Raw genomic sequence first — 19,098 nt, 5'->3', positions numbered from 1 at the left:
TTTACTCACTAGAATTACCTTATAGTTAGAAATCACCATAACTTTGACAAAAGTGAGTGTGAAGGACAGTGCTGAGAAAAAGTGAACATTATTTGTTGAATTAAAGAAAGAAATCATCAACCACATGATCAAAGGTACAGTCGATTTGGTAAAACAGTTGGAGTGTGTTATTGCCAGTCTGCACCATTTTAAAGCAGAAAGAGTAAGGATGTTGAAATAGTATCTAAACGGTGGACATTTATACATGAAAATATGGAGAAGCTGCTGATGATGTGTTTGATGTATAAAAGCCACTGGAGGGAGATATCATAAAGGTCCACCCTCTAAATTAAATGTTATACATTATTGTAATATTACTTCATAAAACTACTATATTTGTTAGTCATAGAGTCTATTGCAGGGGTCACCAACCTTTTTGAAACCAAGAGGTACTTCTTGGGTACTGATTAATGCGAAGGGCTACCAGTTTGATACACACTTAAATAAATTGCCAGAAATAGCCAACTTGCTCAATTTACCTTTAATAAATAAATCTATATATGTAAAAAGTGGGTATTTCTGTCTGTAATTTTTTTTCATTTTACAGAAGGTTTTTTGTAGAGAATAAATGATGAAGAAAACACTTTAAAAGAAAATGGTTTAAAAGAAAAGAAAACACAGAAAAAAAATGAAACTTTTTTTTAAAACATGGTTTATCTTCAATTTCGAGTCTTCAAAATTCAAAATTCAACCGAATAAAATGAAGAGAAAAACTAGCTAATTCGAATCTTTTTTTAAAAATTAAAAAAAAGAATTTATGGAACATCATTCGTAAATTTTCCAGATTAAGATACATTTTAGAATTTTGATGACATGTTTTAAATAGGTTAAAATCCAATCTGCACTTTGTTAGAGTATATAACAAATTGGACCAATCTATATTTCTAACAAAGACAAATCATTATTTCTTCTAGATTTTCCAGAACAAAAATGTTAAAAGAAATTCAAAAGACTTTGAAATACGATTTAAATTTGATTCTACAGATTTTCTAGATTTGCCAGAATATTTTTTTTAAATATTAATCATAATAAGTTTGAAGAAATATTTCACAAATATTCTTCGTCGAAAAAACATAAGCTAAAATTAAGAATTAAATCAAAATGTATTTATTATTCTTTAAAATAAAAAAAATAATTTGACTTGAACATTGATTGAAATTGTCAGGAAAGAAGAGGAAGGAATTTATTAAAAGGTAAAAAGGTATATGTGTTTGAAAATCCTAAAATCATTTTTAAGGTTGTATTTTTTCTCTAAAATTGTCTTTCTAAAAGTAATAAGAAGCAAAGTAAAAAAATAATTGAATTTATTTAAACAAGTGAAGACCAAGTCTTCAAATATTTTCTTGGATTTTCAAATCCTATTTGAGTTTTGTCTCTCTTAGAATTAAAAATGTCAAGCAAAGCGAGACCATCTTGCTAGTAAATAAATAAAATTTAAAAAATAGAGGCAGCTTACTAGTAAGTGCTGCTATTTGAGCTATTTTTAGAACAGGCCAGCGGGCGACTCATCTGGTCCTTATGGGCGAGCTGGTGCCCGCGGGCACCGCGTTGGTGACCCTTGGTCTAATGTATTGTTTTATACAATATTTATTATCTTAGAGGTATTTGTTCTTTTTGAAGGCATGTTAAAATTGTGTTATTTCTGGAGTGGGGTAAACATAGATTTTGAATAATTATAATGAATTTGCATTAGAAGATTTTTTAGGTAGTCCGCCAACAACCCATACTGTGTATTATGGCCACTATCATGGACACACTATGTATTTACGGTACACCTTTGCATATGCAGTTCATCGATAACCATTTGAACATTTTTTATGTAAAATATAGTATTCACAGATGCAGTCAGAGGCGTAGCACCAAATTCTTAGCCCCCATACAAACATACTTTATATGTTTACATAACTAGATATTGCTAGGATTTGGTTAAAACCAGCTTTATAAAACACATGCAAATTACGTTTATAACTTTTTAAAAATGGGATTACCATCTATCCATCCATTTCCTACCGCTTGTCCCTTTACCATACCATAGATACACCCCAGGGCAATTTGGTTTTAATACAAAGAAAAAAGTGTCAATAAAGTGGCCATTATATGAATTTAAGTAGTTATATTATGATTATATATCTGTCAAGTATTCGCTGATATAAATAGGATTATCATCAGTGGGTGATAAGGATCATAATAATACAACATTGTCCATTTCCCCCTGTCTTTCAAAACTAGTTACGCCTCTGTTTCTGACTTTAATTAAGGGTTTTTGATTGCCCCATATTTACGTGCAAAGAGATGGATAAGTAAAACTTTTGCAAAATTTTCTCCTCTGCTGCCACAGATAGATTTCTTATATTTGTTATCCTTTCACATCAACTCATCCTTGTTCCCAAATGCTGGTGCTGTGTGTGAATGCTTAAAGGTGAGTTTTGATGACGTTATGGCGTCTGTGGGGAGCGAATCGTTCGAAGTTAGGTTTGTCGTTATCCAGATGGAATAAAATATTTTGCATTTATGATAAGAGTTGATTGTACAGTGTAACGGTATTAGTATAGTACTGCGATACTAACAAATCATTTTCGGTACTATACCGCCTCTGAAAAGGACCAGTCCACCATCCCCATGTTTGTAAACTCAGGAATTATATCCCTGGACACGTGAGGACTTTGAGTATGACCAATGTATGATCCTGTAACTCCTTGGTATCGGATTGATACCCAAATTTGTGGTATCATCCAAAACTAATATAAAGTATCAAACAACAGAATAAGTGATTATTACATTTTAACAGAAGTGTAGATAGACAATGTTGAGAGAAAGTAAGCAGATATTAACTGTAAATGAACAAGTAGATTAATAATTAATTTTCTACCACTTCTCCTTAATAATTTTGACAAAATAATAGAATGGAAAATGTCAATATGTTACTGCATACTTCAGCTGACTAAATTATTAGCCTTTGTTTGCTTACTTACTAATAAAAGAGAAGTTGTCTTGTGTGTTCACTATTTTATTTAAGTTTAAACTTGCAATAAGAAACATATGTTTAATGTACTGTAAGTTTTTTTGTTAAAATAAAGCTAATAATGCAATTTTTTGTGGTCCCCTTTATTTAGAAAAGTATGGAAAATTACTGAAAAGTATCGAAATAATTTTGGTACCAGTACCAAAATATTGGTTATCGGGACAACACCAATAGCTAGTAATCTTAGACATTCTTAATTTGAGCCAAGCAACCTTTGTATACTTTCATTGGTATATTTATTCCATATTAGCATTTATGACGCCGTTTTTAAAAAAGCATCTTAACATAACTCCAGACTTTACACAAGCCAAGAGGGGCCTCCTCCACTTCGAGTGTCCCCAACACGTATTGGACATGGTCCAATGGCACCCCTCTGCTGGCCAGTTAATTAAACGTCATCTAAGAAATTGTATGACATGATGTAAATCAGGCATTGTCAAACCTGTCGTCTGCGAATTTTGCAAATCGGAGGCTAAAATGACAAACTTCTATAGACCATTCTCATATTGGGGTATATGAATTTAATAATGTGACACACCAACTTATCTTAGGAGAAAATAAAGGTGCGTCTCTTGCTGCTGGGTCTAACACAGAGACATTGAAATCCATCCACTTCACCGAGGCACCTAAATGCCAAACCTGCTTATTTTTGAAAAATATGAAGACAGTTATACGGAGTTTGGTTTTATTGAAAACAATGAATGAAGACTAATGCGTGTTTGTCTTCTTCACCTGCTTGCAATTCAAATCCATGAAGCCAAGGCCGAATTAACACTCACAATATTTTCTTTTATGACAGTAAATTCAATAAAAGGCAGTGAGTTATAATATACTCGTTATGGTTAAGTTGACCCAATTAGATCCACTTTAAAACAAAAGTTGTTCTATTTGAACGATTCCAGTCCTGTTACAGTACTCTGCCAGTTTAAAAATGAAAGTAAAATTTTCTTTTTAAAATGTTCATTCCTGAAAGGGGTCCATGGTTTGGGAACCTATGATGTAGATGATATCACGATGTTAAAAAAAAACTATGTTCTAGAGGACCAAAACATAATGTTTAATGCTATATGTGCTATATTTATCTTCAGCATATGGACTAGCACGGCTAATGCTATAATGTGCGGTGCAATAGCGCCACCTGCAGTAAAAAGTGAAACCACTGATGGCAGGGTAAGAGTAAACAGTTCTTTTACAGGACAACTGTTAAAAACAAACACATCAAAACACAATTCAGCCAATTAAAAAGGGAACCATGGAGACAGCACAATAGTTTCATCTCAGATGTGACATGACTTTTCTACATCCTGTTGGGGAATAAAATGTTTTAGTGTTAAAAAAAATGACATCGAACAAGTCACAAATGTACTTATTGTTCATTAGTACGCCAGCTGTGACATGGCCATGTAGCGTGTCACACTGGTGGAGGAACACAAGTCACTTCATTAGGAACACCCGAATGTTTCCAACTGGGTCAATTAGTGTCGTTAACGATGACCACCACCATGTGTTCTTCGTCCAGACGTGTCGCCGCCCTCTTGGCCGCCTGCAGGAATTGCACAGAGAAGTCTCCTGGTGGGAAGGCGTATAGCATGGCGCCCGGGCCTCCCTCCTTGGCGGGAGGCAGGCTGACCACGCCAGCTGCCTCCTTGTTGCGCAGGTAGGCCACCAAATGGCGCAGGAGGCGCACCTGCAGTCCCGTCTCGGGTACGGAGGCTTGGCGGTCCACAGGTCCTTGGAGAGCAAGCAGGACGGCGTACCCGTCGGGCCGGCCCAGTTTGACGCGGCGTGACACTTCGTCCAGGCGGCTCTGGTCCATACGGAGGCGCTGGGCGATCTTCAGCTGGTCTCGGTTGTGCCGCATGACACCGGAGAAGAAGGATGCTCCGCCCTCCAGCAGGAAGAGCTCGGTGGGGAAGCTGCTGTTCTTCAGAGCGAAGAAGCCGCGCCACAACTTGGACAACGTCGCCCGGGAAAACTCAGACAGCGAGCCGGGACATGATGAGGGTGTGTTGGCAGGGAGGGGCGGAGATGAGGCGTTGGGGGTGCGATGGTTGTCCAGCTGCTCGCCTGAAGATCGTTTGTTGTGGTGGCGAGTGGGCGGGGACTCTGTTTCTTTGAGGACAGTGCGACTTGCACCCACGCCACCCTCAGGCGAGTGGTCTCGAGGTTCTGTGGTGGAGTCGGGGGCTCGAACCCGTGCTCGGTCAGGGCTAGCATCAGGCGACAAGCGAAGTCTTCCCCTCCCCTTCTCGCGCTCAGTTGATAGACTGCGGCTCCGCCTCCGGCCTCTCCTCTCCTCACGTTCCTTCAGCCAGCGTTCTCGGCTTCGGCTGCGGCTCCGCCCTCCCCCTCTGGTGCTCCTCCCCAAAGCCTCGACTGCGGCCACTCTTCTGTCGAGGCTGCGTGGGGGGCTGGCGACAAAGTCTCTCTCCAGCAGTGTGCGTTCTCGCTCCCTCTGCGAGGGAAGGGTGTGGGAGGGCGGGGACAGTCTGGCTCCGCCTCTCAGCTCACGTTCCAAACTGCGATGGCGAGCATACGCCTCCCCGAGGAGGTCATAGGGAGGCAGGAGCTGGACGGGTTGTTGGTAGCCGGGAGTGAACGGGCGGGCGGGGCTTTCCTCCACTTTGGCGAAGTCTACCCGCAAGCGGCGCTCTGGTCCACCAAGAGGAAAGCCCCTCATCTGTGTGCAAGCCGCCTGGGCCGCATCCAAGCTTTCGTACTGTATGTATGCAAAACTGTCCCCCTTCACGTAGTCTATGTTCCTGATGCTCCCAAAGCGGTCAAATTCTCGCGCTAGGGCGGCCAGCGGGTTAGCAGGGCCAAGGCCGCCCACCCAAAGGCGCGTGGTGGGGTTGGCCTTGCCGTAACCTATCTTGATGGGATTGCCCCCAATCAGCCGGCCCTGCATGGCCACTTTGGCCCTGTGGGCCATATCCAAATTCTGGAACTTGACGAAGGCGTAGGCTCCGCCCTGGCCACGTGCGGGGCGCTTGATAACTACGTCCTCAATGACGCCATACTTGTCAAAGCCTCGCCTTAGTTCGACCTCAGTTACGCCGCCATCCAGGTTCCCGATGAAGAGGTTGCTGGTGGCCCTCTGGTCATCCTCCGGCTTCAAGTCTTCTAGCAGCGGAGCTGGCGGAAAACCATAAGGCCGTCCCCTCTCGTCCAGCATGCCATAGTAGTCCAGGAGCCTTTCACGGCTAAGACTCTCCAGGGCTAAGTGGCGGGCTCGGAGCTCTCGGAGGGTGAGCATTGGTCCAGGCGGGGATACCGACCTCTGCCGGTAAGCCAAGTAAGTGACGTCAGGGGGTGTCACGCTCCGCCTCCTGACGTAGACGGGTTCGATTTTGAGCTGCCTCTCGGCCAGCACCAATCTGGACGACTTGGCGTGCCGGGCCTCCTTGGCATCCTCGGGGTGACGGAAGTTGACATAAGCAATGCGGCCCAGTTCGGGTGTGTGCGACAGTTTGACGCTGACGTCACCAAACTTTTTAAACTCGTGAAAGAGCGCGTCCTCGACGTCCTCATCCGGGACCTGCTGGCCCAGGTTGCTGATTAGCAGCGTCTTGTAGTCCCGCGCCGGCGGCGTTCGGCCCAGCAGGCTGACGTCGTGTCGCGGATGAAGCGTCTTGTCGCGCTCCCGGCTCCGGCTGCGCCGTCGATGTCCGCGGCTGTCGGCCAGCAGCAGAGCAAGCGGAGGCGGTGGGGGAAGCTCCTCTCGGCGGCTGCTCTCCCGGCCCCTCTCCCGCAGACGCTTAGCAGCGGCCCTCGACGGACTCTCCCTGGCGGCCTGCCGCTTCATGTCGGCGCGGGGATGGGGCTCCGACTTCGGCGGGGGGGGAGGGCGGCAGCAGCAGCAAGAATCCTCGCTTGGCAGCGACGTTCGGCAATGTAAGCCCGAACCAGGTTACGAGAAACGGGTTCACTAAAGCGACACGTCCGGCCCGAAGCGCCGACGCTTGTTCAAACATGGAAAAAAGAGCCGAAAGCAGCTCAAAATCATGTCAGCGTCGGAGGAGCTCCACTGAGGACGCCATCTTGGACAATAGGAATGTGCGATTTCTCCTTGGAGGCGGAGTCATTGACGACGTCGTGACGTCATGACGCAAGGAGCGTTAAAGGCCTACTGAAACCCACTACGCAGTCTGATAGTTTATATATCAATGATGAAATATTAACATTCCAGCACATGCCAATACGCCCTTTTTAGATTACTAAATTATAATTTTAAATTTCCCGGGAGTTTCGTCTTCAAAATGTTGTGTAATGACGTGTACGCAAGACTTCACGGGTTTTTAGGAAGTATGAGCGTTGCGCACACACACACAGCTAAAAGTCGTGTGCTTTAACGGCATAATTATACAGTATTTTGGACATCTGTGTCGCTGAATCTTTTGCAATTTGTTCAATTAATATTAGAGAAGTCACAGTAGAAAGATGGAGTTGGGAAGCTTTAGCCTTTAGCCACACAAACACACAGTGATTGCTTGTTTAAAATTTCTGTAGGTGAAACTTTCCTATGGATCAGAGCGTGGTTAACCCAACGTGGATCCCTACCAAATGTCAACCAGCAGGTTTCGGTGAGAAAATTGTGGTTAAAAAGTAAGGTCTTACCGGAGAAAAGTTGAGCTTGTGCCGTCGACTCCCCTGAGACACTGCGCGTCAAGACACCCGTGGAGACACCCTTGCGACTATCAAGTACTATTTAACTCACTAAAACACTAGAAACAATAGAAAGATAAGGGATTTTCCAGAATTAACCAAGTAAATGTGTCTAAAAACATCAGAATCCGTCCCAATGCAATCGCGTTTTTTTTTTAAACTTTTTTTTTTTCTAGTCCGTTGCTATCAATATCCTCAAACACAAATCTTTCATCCTCGCTCAAATTAATGGGGAAACTGTCGTTTTCTCGGTCCAAATAGCACTTTTTGTTGGAGGCTCCCATTAAAAAAAATGTGAATATGTGAGGAGCCATCAAACATGTGACATCATCTTCTGCGACTTCCGGTAGAGGCAGGGCATTTCTCTTAGCACCGAAAGTTGCGAACTTTATCATGGATGTTCTCTACTAAATCCTTTCAGCAAAAATATGGCAATATCGCAAAATGATCAAGTATGACACATAGAATGGACCTGCTATCCCCGTTTGAAGAAGAAAATTTCATTTCAGTAGGCCTTTAATAGAATGATAAGTTTTAGCGACTTTATTTTAAGCTGAGAAAGTAATTCTGCAAGATAATTTCAACATCCTAATACATCTATATAGATGTAAAATATTTATAATAAAAAACACATTATTTGGAAGCATTTAACAACACTGAATATTTTTATTTCACATATGAACATGAGAAATGTAGCAAAGCTTGTAAACGCGTTCCAACTATGTGAGGGAATGCAGGAAGTTGAGCAATGTTCATCTGTGAAACAAACTTGATCAAATAACATAAATATCAAAAACATGTGACACATTTTTGGATAGAATTCCCCAGTTTCCCAAATAAAAATTAGAATGACAGTGTAAGTGAGGTCAATAGGCTCGGGAACAAATATGCTGCTCTTTAGGGAATTGGAACCGGGATATTTCCGACCTCTGACTAGGAAAAGTGCATTAGAAGTAGGAATGGCACTCAAAGTTGGGGTTCCTAAACATTAAGTATGTTGGACATGTTTACATTTGCGTCATGCTGGATGCCATCAGTGATTACAAGCCATTGTGTATATAAATTGGTCTGAATATTTCACTATAACCCCTGAAAGCTAGATTTTAGTTAATTGACTTGAATGCAACTCAAATTCTCAAGAAAACGGTTATTGAGGTGGTCAGCCATGTTTGTTCATCCCATCAATCTGAAAGTTAATGATGTCAATGACATGGCACGCTTCAACTTGATTGCCCACTAGTGAGTACTTGTTGAAATACCTTGTCACAATTATTAGAACACTGTAGTTCTCTGCCATTACTAGACACTAGAAGTGTTAAAAAAGACTTACTTGACGCTAAAATAAGATGGCTAAAGTGATGTCATCCCTCTAATGTCTGAGGTGGTGTTTGTATACATTTAAACAAACTTAAAAAAACAAAAGGTTTTAATGCACATGTAAGTTACAGAATCACGGCAGATTGGCGGCAAACAGCCTGAAGAGGGTGGTGAAGCCACATCTACAGCTGACATGTGGACAGTGAACATCAGTCGCGAAGACTGGGTAAGACGCACCTGGTCCATGGTCCAATAGAAACAAAGGTGGACTTCTCTCTTCTGAAAGACCACCTTAGACTAGTGTGTGTGTATGTATGTCCATGTGTACGTATGTCTGTGTGTGTGTGTGTGTGTGTGAGTGAGTGAGAGAACAGTATACAGTCTATGTGACTTTACAGGTCAGTCCGAGTCCTGGCGGCGGCAGGGGCGTACTTAGGCATCAACTCCGTAATCTTGCGGATGAAGTCAGACTTTTCGGCGCAGCCTTTGCACGACTCACCCCACTCTTCCAGAATCTTCTTCAGATCTTTCACCCTTAGTTTCTTCAAGTCCACCGAGCTCAGGTCCAGCTGCTTGTCTGTAAATACAGTATGTACACACACAATGACATGACATGGAAACACAAGGCAGCAAAACGGGGACAGGAACTGGAACACACCGTATCGGAGTTCACAAATTTGACTGTCCTTCTTCTTAAGTTTCTCGCATATTTTGACAACAGGGACGTGGTTACTGAGCGGCCTGGACACTTCATTGACCATCTTGGTGGCGGCATCGCTGGTTGCCCCAATGTAGTAACACTGTGTACCCACAAACACCACAGATTAGAAGACACTCTTTTCCAGGGGAGAGCCGATCGCTGTGATAGTACTTACAAAACGATTTTCTTTGCCTTTGGCATCGTTGCAGCTCTTCAGAAGTGCCTTCTCAATGTCGGCACTATTTAAGTTCACTTTTAACTCCTGAAGAGACTGGTAGAACTTTCCAAGAAATGTCACACACACTGAAAGAGAAAACAACATGAATAATATTGTATTCCTTCTCAAGACATTCTGTCTAAGGTGACACTGAGTTGGGGTTTATCCCAGCTGACTTTGTCCAGCTTGCACTGACTGTGTGGATGTATGTAAACAAACACGCTTTCATACCGATGGGACTGTTTAAAAGCTAATGTTCATGTTTTTGGGCCTGTGTGAGAGGAAAGACCACTCCACAGCTAAATGACATGCTATACATCAGTGTTTTTCAACCTTTTTTGAGCCAGGGCACTTTTTTTGCATTGAAAAAATCCTTATGCACACCACCAGCAGAAATCATTAAAAAAACAAAACTCCGTTGACAGTAAAAAGTCGTTTGTCGCAATTGTTGGATATGACTTTAAACTAGGGCTGGGCGATATATCGATATATCGCGGGTTTGTCTCTGTGCGATATAGAAAATGACTATATCGTAATATTGGAGTATAGGTTCTCACGCAGATGCTTTTAGCTGCGGGCATTACACTACAGGCTCTTCTCACTCTTTCCTGTCTCTATTTCTCACAGACAAGCAGGCGCACAAACTTACACACGTCACATACTGTCACGTCATACGTCACATACGTATACGCCCTCACCCAGCAGAGAGGTAGCAGACTGGGTAACGTTAGCTGGGATGCTAGCGTAGCCGTAAGAGTCGTGAAAAGAGAGAAAGAAGGTGTGAATCTGGTGACAAATGAGAGAAGATTTAATTCCCAATAAAAACAGCAGCTGCATGGACGGCGCAAGCTCAGCTGATCTCCGGTAAGAGGCGACTTTTTACCACAATTTTCTCACCGAAACCTGCCGGTTGACAAGTGGTCGGGATCCATGTTCGATTGATCGCTCTGATCCATAGTAAATCTTCACCTACGGTAATTTTAAACAAGGAATCACCGTGTGTTTGTGCGGCTAAAGGCTAAAGCTTCCCAACTCCATCTTTCTACTTTGACTTCTCCATTATTAATTGAACAAATTGCAAAAGATTCAGCAACACAGATGTCCAGAATACTGTTTGTTTGCGCGATGAAAACAGACGACTTTTAGGCGCAAATCGTGCTGCGTTAATATGTCCTCTACAGTCTACAGTACGTGACGTCACGCACACGCGTCATCATTCCGTGACGTTTTCCACAAGAAACTCCGCGGGAAATTTAAAATTGCAATTTAGTCAACTAAACCGGCTGTATTGGCATGTGTTGCAATATTATATTTCATCATTGATGTATAAACTATCAGACTGCGCGGTCGGTAGTAGTGGGTTTCAGCAGGCCTTTAAGCATTAGTTACCTTTTTACCTACTTGCTGCCACCTACTGATATGGAAGAGTATTACACGGTTACTCTGCCGAACGCTAGACAGTACAGATACTCAACAACAACAGACACATAATTTGCAGACTTTAATTATTGCTTTGCAAAAAAAGGGGAAATTAGATATCTCTCAGCACACCAGTGGTTGAAAAACACTGACGTAATCATATTTGAGGAATAATTCCATTTATTACACATGACTTCTCCGTCTATGAAACAAACATTATCAGTTCAAAGATTTTAGCCCATGAAAGCACACGTTGATCAATCACTAAACCAGAACTTCATCAATGTAATCCCCTTTAGTTTCTATTCAACCAATGATGATTGTGTTTAAGTGAACCAAAAAGCACGACGACGTTTACGTTTGAAGTTATTTCATTGACTGCTGATGTGTTTCAAGTTTCCGAGGTTAGTCGCTGCTAGCAGGCAAACTTACCTTCACATTCTCCTTCTTTCAGCGACTCACTTCTTCCTAGGACCACCGCGAGTAGGAGAGCAGCCGACAAACCACTTTGACGAAACATTTCCGTCTCTTTTCCCTCGGGTAAAAGAACCTATGAACAACTTACCTAGTTCGGCCAATTCTACCTCTGCCTAATTAATATATTTAGCTTAGCCTAGCCTAGCCTACCAACAGTCCGGGCAACTGAGCAACGAGAGCGAGAGACGCCGGTCAGAACAGAGGAACTTCCTGATGCACGTGACTTCAAACCTGGTATTTCATTGGTTGAAAGGATTGACACTCACGTCCGCCTCCCACGCACTATGCGCTGATTGGATGAAGGTAAAACGTCTGGGAACGACGTCCAGTTGGCGTGATGTGATTGGTCCAACACTTAGAGCTGCGAAATGACATCAGCGGGACCGTGACGCTTTCATTTGGGTTAAATCATGTAAATGAACTAAAATAAATATATAATTATTACATGACCATATGTAAACTAGTGGTAAAAAGTTTATATACACTTGTAAAGAACATAATGTCTTGGCTGTCTTGAGATTTCAGTAATTTCTACAACTCTTATTTTTCGTGATAGAATGATTGGAGCGCATACTTGTTGGTCACAAAAACATTAAATACGTTTGGTTCTGTTATGAGTTCGTTATGGGTCTTCTAAAAATGTGACCAAATCTGCTGGGTCAAAAGCAAGGTTATTATTTGGTTACATGTCCATTGGCACGTTTCACTGCAATAAGGCACTTTTGGTAGCCATCCACAAGTTTCTGGCAAGCTTCTGGGTGGATTTTGGACCACTTCTCTTGACAACATTTGTACAGTTCAGCTAAATTGGTTGGTTTTCTGACATGGATTTGTTTCTTCAGCATTGTCCACACGTTTAAGTCAGGACTTTAGGAAGTCCATTCTAAAACCTTAATTCTAGCCTGATTTAGCCATTCCTTTACCACTTTTGATGTGTGTTTGGGGTCATTGTCCTGTTGGAACACCCAACTGCGCCCAAGACCCAACCTCCGGTCAGATGATTTTAGGTTGTCCTGAAGAATTTCGAGATAATCCTCCTTTTTTCATTGTTCGATTTACTATTTGTAAAGCACCAGTTCCATTGGCAACAAAACAGGCCCAGAACATAATACTACCACCACTATGCTTGACGGTAGGAATGGTGTTCCTACGATTAAAGGCCGCACCTTTTCTTCTTCATACTATTGCTGGGTATTGTGGCCAAACAGCTCAATTCGTGTTTCATCTGACCACAGAACTTTCCTCCAGACGGCCTTATCTTTGTCCGTGTGATGTCAGCACGGTGGAACAGGGGTTATTGAATGTGCCTCACCATACGAAGGTCCTGAGTTCAATCCCGGGCTGGGGATCTCTCTGTGTGAAGTTTGCATGTTCTTCCCACTTCCAAACAGATTTCCCTTGGGATAGGTTGATTGGCCTCACTAAATTGGCCCTAGTGTGGGAACGTGAGTGTGAATGTTGTCTGTCTATCTGTGTAGGCCCTTTGATGAGGTGACGACTTGTTCAGGGTGTACCCCGCCTTCCGCCTGTACGCAGTTAAGATAGGTTCCAGCACCCCCCGTAACCCAGAGAGGGACAAGCGGTAGAAAATGGATGGATGGATGGATGGATGGATGGATGGGATATCAGGCTTGTTTGCACGCATCAATGATTGGGTTCTCCAGACTTCTCTGTCGTCTGCCCTATGTATGAGTTCTATGTTGTTAATATTTCCGATAACATTTCTTAGGCTGTTGATATACAAACCCCGTTTCCATATGAGTTGGGAAATTGTGTTAGATGTAAACATAAACGAAATACAATGATATGCAAATCCTTTTCAACCCATATTCAGTTGAATGCACTACAAAGACAAGATATTTGATGTTCAAACTCATAAACTTTCTTTTTTTTTGCAAATAATAATTAACTTAGAATTTCATGGCTGGAACACGTGCCAAAGTAGTTGGGAAAGGGCATGTTCACAACTTTTTTACATTACATTTTCTTTTAACAACACTCAATAAACGTTTGGGAACTGAGGAAACTATTTGTTGAAGCTTTGAAAGTGGAATTCTTTACCATTCTTGCTTGATGTACAGCTTAAGTTGTTCAACAGTCCGGGGTCTTGTTGTCGTATTTTACGCTTCATAATGCGCCACACATTTTCGATGGGAGACATGTCTGGACTGCAGGCGGGCCAGGAAAGTACCCGCACTCATTTACTAAAAAGCCACGCTGTTGTATCACGTGGCTTGGCATTGTTTTGCTGAAATAAGCAGGGGCGTCCATGATAACGTTGCTTGGATGACAACATATGTTGCTCCAAAACCTGTATGGACCATTCAGCATTAATGGCGCCTTCACAGATGTGTAAGTTACCCATGCCTTGGGCACTAATACACCCCCATACCATCACAGATGCTGGCTTTTGAACTTTGCGCCGATAACAATCCGGACTGTTATTTTCCTCTTTGTTCTAGAGGACACCACGTCCACAGTTTCCAAATATAATTTGAAATGTGGACTCGTCAGACCACAGAACACTTTTCCACTTTGCATTAGTCCGTCTTAGATGAGCTCGGGTCCAGCGAAGGACGGCGGCATTCCTTTGTGTTGTTGACGAATGGCTTTCGCTTTGCATAGTAGAGTTTTAACTTGCACTTAAAGATGTAGCGACCAACTGTAGTTGCTGACAGTGGTTTTATGAAGTGTTCCTGAGCCCATGTGGTGATATCCTTTACCCACTGATGTCGGTTGTTGATGCAGTACCGCCTGAGGGATCAAAGGTCCGTAATATCATCGCCTACGTGCAGTGATTTCTCCAGATTCTCTGAACCTTTTGATAATTTTACGGACCGTAGATGGTAAAATCCCTAAATTCCTTGCAATAGCTCGTTGAGAAATGTTGTTCTAAAACTATTCGACAATTTGCTTATTAATTGGTGACCCTCGCCCCATCCTTGATTGTGAATGACTTGGCATTTCATGGAAGCTGCTTTTATACCCAATCATGGCACCCACCTGTTCCCAGTCCGCCTGCACACCTGTGGGATGTTCCAAATAAGTGTTTGATGATCTTTCCTCAACTTTATCAGTATTTATTGCCACCTTTCCCAACTTCTTTGTCACGTGTTCCTGGCATCAAATTCTAAAGTTAATGATTATTTCCACCCAAAAAATTGTTTATCAGTTTTAACATCAAATATTTTGTCTTTGTAGCATATTCAACTGAATATGGGTTGAAAATGATTTGCAAATCATTGTATTCCACTTATATTTACTTCCAACACAATTTCCCAACTCAAATGGAAACGGGGTTTGTCTGCTGTTTGTTGTCGACCTAGAGCTTTCTTTCTTTTTGATTGATTGATCGAAACTTTTATTAGTAGATTGCACAGTACAGTACATATTCCGTACAATTGACCACTAAATGGTAACATCTGAATAAGTTTTTCAACTTATTTAAGTTGGGGTCTATGTAAATCAATTCATGGTAAATAAATTCCTACTGGTTTTCCTGTTAACATCGGTTTTTCTAAGCTATCTTTTCTAAATATATGTCGGAGGAATTTCAGCTGCCTATTTGGAATCGTTGATATTAGAGATCTTATTGTTTTAGGGAATAAGCGGTAGAAAATGGATGGATGTTTTAGCCTTTGCCAATACCTCTACATTACTTTTCTTTTCAGTCCATTATATGCAGAGTATTTTTCTGAAGAACCACATTTCAGTTGCCTCAAATATTCTCAGTTGTTTATAGATCAAAGTCCAGAATTCACAACCGTAAAATAGGACGGATCATACATACGTTTTGAGGACTCTCGAGTTTGGTGTTGAAGTGTATTTCTGGTCTTGTCATCCTCGCCCGGACAGAAGGGCCACACATGAGTGTGGCTGAATCAAAAGAGGCGACAGAGACGCTTTACTGAACCAAAAGGTGGTCCATTAGAAGCAAGCGTCATTTACACAGGACTGCAGTTCCTGGGAGGAGGTCAGGTCAAATATGGAGGACTCCTTCCTGGAGAAGCCAAACAGTCAGTTTATATATTCCTTTTTTGTCTGTCTGGGTGTGCGCTAAGTTTAAACAGCACTAACTGACTATAAAAGGCGATTTTTGTGTGTAAGTGTCTGGAAAACAACTGCTTCTAGTCATAACTTAAAGGTTGGCGTTTGAACTGGACAGGTAGTCTCCTCTCAAGGACAGAGCGATCACTTTTGCATTCCAAAGTCCTAATTAGAGCCTCCATTCCTATGAGAAGTGAGCCCATTCACCTGCGAATATCAAACTAAGGGGCCTTATCTTATCATGTGCTCAAACTGAAATACCACTGTTAAGTCAAACATGAAGGTTTGCTTTCTCCAAGATGAATATGAACATTCACCATATGTATAACATAAAATGAGCTCATTAATACACTTCAGTGTCAATTCAGATGTTTCTATTCTTAAATATAAGACTCATTTTGTTGCAGCTGTCTTTTGACACGGCAATCCTTTTTTTTTTTTATCTCTTTTTCACACCTACCATCAGATGTTACTGTCACACCCAGGTATTTGAATTGATTTACTTGTTTTATTTTCTGTTTGCTACATGTGAGGTTACATGCAGGTGGATGTGGTTTCTTGGAAATTGTCACGCTTTCGGTTTTGTTGAGGTTTAGACCCAGTCTGTTTGCTTCACTGATCTCAGGGCGGACACTCTGGCCACTAGGCCACTGAGTAGGATATACATATATATATATATATATATATATATATATATATATATATATATATATATATATATATATATATATATATATATATATATATATATATATATATATATATATATATATATACATATATATACATACATTAGGGGTGTAACGGTACACAAAAATTTTGGTTCGGTACGTACCTCGGTTTAGAGGTAACTGTTCGGTTCATTTTCGGTACAGTAAGAAATCAACAAAATATGAATTTTTTGGTTATTTATTTACCAAATTTGTAAACAATGGCTTTATCCTTTTAACAATGGGAACACTATAATTATTCTGCCCACGTTAATCCACATTAAACTGCCTCAAGTTGTTGCTTTGATTAAATAAAACAAAAAAACCTTTCTTCTACATATACAAAGTTTAACATTAAACAGTTTCCATTGAAACTGTTTAATGTCAACTCATCATGCTTAATTTATTACAGCATTTGGGAAGCCTGTAGTTGACTTTTATTATGTAAATGTTATATTTTTATCAACATGTGATAGCAGGGACCCTGCTATTCAAAACTAGGAGCTACATTACTAATGATTCAGATAGATAGATAGATAGATAGATAGATAGATAGATAGTACTTAATTGATTCCTTCAGGAGAGTTCCTTCAGGAAAATTAAAATTCCAGCAGCAGTGTACATAGTTGAGATCAATTTAAATTAAAGTAAAAAGTAAATAATGGGAGTTTAAATGGAAACAAAATAGAGAAATATAGCGGTATAGCTCGTTTGGTAGAGCGGCGGTGCCAGCAACTTGAGGGTTGCAGGTTCGATTCCCGCTTCCGCCATCCTAGTCACTGCCGTTGTGTCCTTGGGCAAGACACTTTACCCACCTGCTCCCAGTGCCACCCACACTGGTTTGAATGTAACTTAGATATTGGGTTTCACTATGTAAAGCGCTTTGAGTCACTAGAGAAAAAGCGCTATATAAATATGATTCACTTCACTTCACAAATATTACAATAAGAATGAAAAATAAAAAGCAACAATGGGAATAAAAATATAACAGTAAAATAAGAATATAACAAGACAAAGTAGGCAGTAGTGACCATGTTATGAAAACGGAATGCACTGTTATTGTTTTGCATCCCCTCTCATCCTTGTACCCCCCGTCCCCCGCCCCAGAGAGGAGTTGTACAGTCTAATGGCGTGTGGTACAAAGGAGTTTTTGAGTCTATTAGTCCTGCACTTGGGATGAAGCAGTCTAGCACTGAACTGGCTCCTCTGGCTACTGATAACGCTATGCAAAGGGTGACTGGCATCATCCAGGATGCTCACTAGTTTGTCAACAGTCCTCTTCTCTGCCACCGTCACCAGTGAGTCCAGCTTCATTACGATTGTAGAACCGGCCCGCCTGATCAGTTCCTCAAGTCTGGAGCTGTCCTTCTTAGATGTACTGCCCCTCCAGCACATCTAAGAAGGACAGCTCCAGACTTGAGATTCATGTAACTATAGCTGAAAAATAGTACAATTGCAACAGGAGAGACTATTCATCCCTAAACACAATGGAGTTCAATGAAATAACAGACAGGGCTTCGCTGCCCCTAAAACACGCACACGCACACACACACACACACGCACGCACACACACACACACACACACACACACACACACACACACACACACACACACACACACACACACACACACACACGCGCGCACACACACACACAAACACAGAAAAATTAGCTAATGTTACGCTAATTAGCCTTCATCTCAAGCTTATACTGTGAGCGAGCTGAGCTGCAGTTTAAGTTTCTAGAAGGTCAACGGGCTCATAGTGATGTTTGTAATAGTTGTGACTGGGAAGTGTTTAGTATAATTTGGGTAGAGTCCGCTCATCACCTGCTAGACGAATATCTGCTCGACGCTAAAGCATTAACTACATCGTTCTGAAGTCGGAATACGCACTGCTGATTGGCTGTTACATCGCTCTGAATACGCACTGCTGATTGGCTGTTACATTGCTCTGAATACGCACTGCTGATTGGCTTTGTATGTGACCAATCAGATGGTTGTGTGGGCGGGACAATGAGGCAGAGACAGAGGCAGAAAGCAGAGCAGCTTGTGAAGACTTCTGCTTCCGAACTTGTTCGGTACGCCCGCGTGCCGAACCGAAACCCCCGTACCGAAACGGTTCGATACAAATACACATACCGTTACACCCCTAGTATATATATTAGGGGTGTGGGATAAAATCGATTCGAATATGAAGCGTGATTTTCATTTTTTTTTTAATCCCCCCCAATTTTTTTTTTATCAATCCAACAAACCAATACAAAGCAATACCATAACAATGCAATTGAATTCCAAAACCAAACCTGACCCGCCAACACTCAGAATTTCAATAAACAGAGCAATTGAGGAGACACAAACACGACACAGAACAAACCAAAAGTAGTGAAACAAAAATGAATGTTTTATTTTCTGTTTGTTACATGCAGGTGGATGCGGTTTCTTGGAAACTGTCATGCTTTCGGTTTTGTTGAGGTTTAGACCCAG

General features: G+C 41.7%; 2 protein-coding genes across 2 annotated transcripts; both read right to left on the bottom strand.

Annotated features, from left to right (window-relative positions):
* Nucleotides 1-3,729: 3,729 nt before the first annotated feature.
* On the bottom strand, nucleotides 3,730-7,145 carry rbm15b (RNA binding motif protein 15B). Its single transcript, XM_061874994.1, has one exon. The coding sequence runs from the start codon at nucleotides 6,864-6,866 to the stop codon at nucleotides 4,533-4,535; it is 2,334 nt and encodes a 777-aa protein (XP_061730978.1). The 5' UTR covers nucleotides 6,867-7,145; the 3' UTR covers nucleotides 3,730-4,532.
* A 1,227-nt stretch (nucleotides 7,146-8,372) lies between these two features.
* Nucleotides 8,373-12,057, bottom strand: manf (mesencephalic astrocyte-derived neurotrophic factor). Its single transcript, XM_061874995.1, has 4 exons — nucleotides 11,812-12,057; nucleotides 9,919-10,046; nucleotides 9,702-9,843; nucleotides 8,373-9,620 (listed from the first exon to the last, which is right to left on the bottom strand). Exons 1-4 carry the CDS (start codon nucleotides 11,897-11,899, stop codon nucleotides 9,436-9,438), a joined length of 543 nt encoding a protein of 180 aa, XP_061730979.1. The 5' UTR covers nucleotides 11,900-12,057; the 3' UTR covers nucleotides 8,373-9,435.
* Nucleotides 12,058-19,098: the final 7,041 nt, after the last annotated feature.

The sequence above is a fragment of the Nerophis ophidion genome, linkage group LG16 (genome assembly GCF_033978795.1).
Source record: "Nerophis ophidion isolate RoL-2023_Sa linkage group LG16, RoL_Noph_v1.0, whole genome shotgun sequence".
NCBI classification, from domain to species: domain Eukaryota; kingdom Metazoa; phylum Chordata; class Actinopteri; order Syngnathiformes; family Syngnathidae; genus Nerophis; species Nerophis ophidion.
The sequence above is the reverse complement of the archived record's forward strand: the minus strand, read 5'-3'. Positions and strand labels throughout refer to the sequence as shown.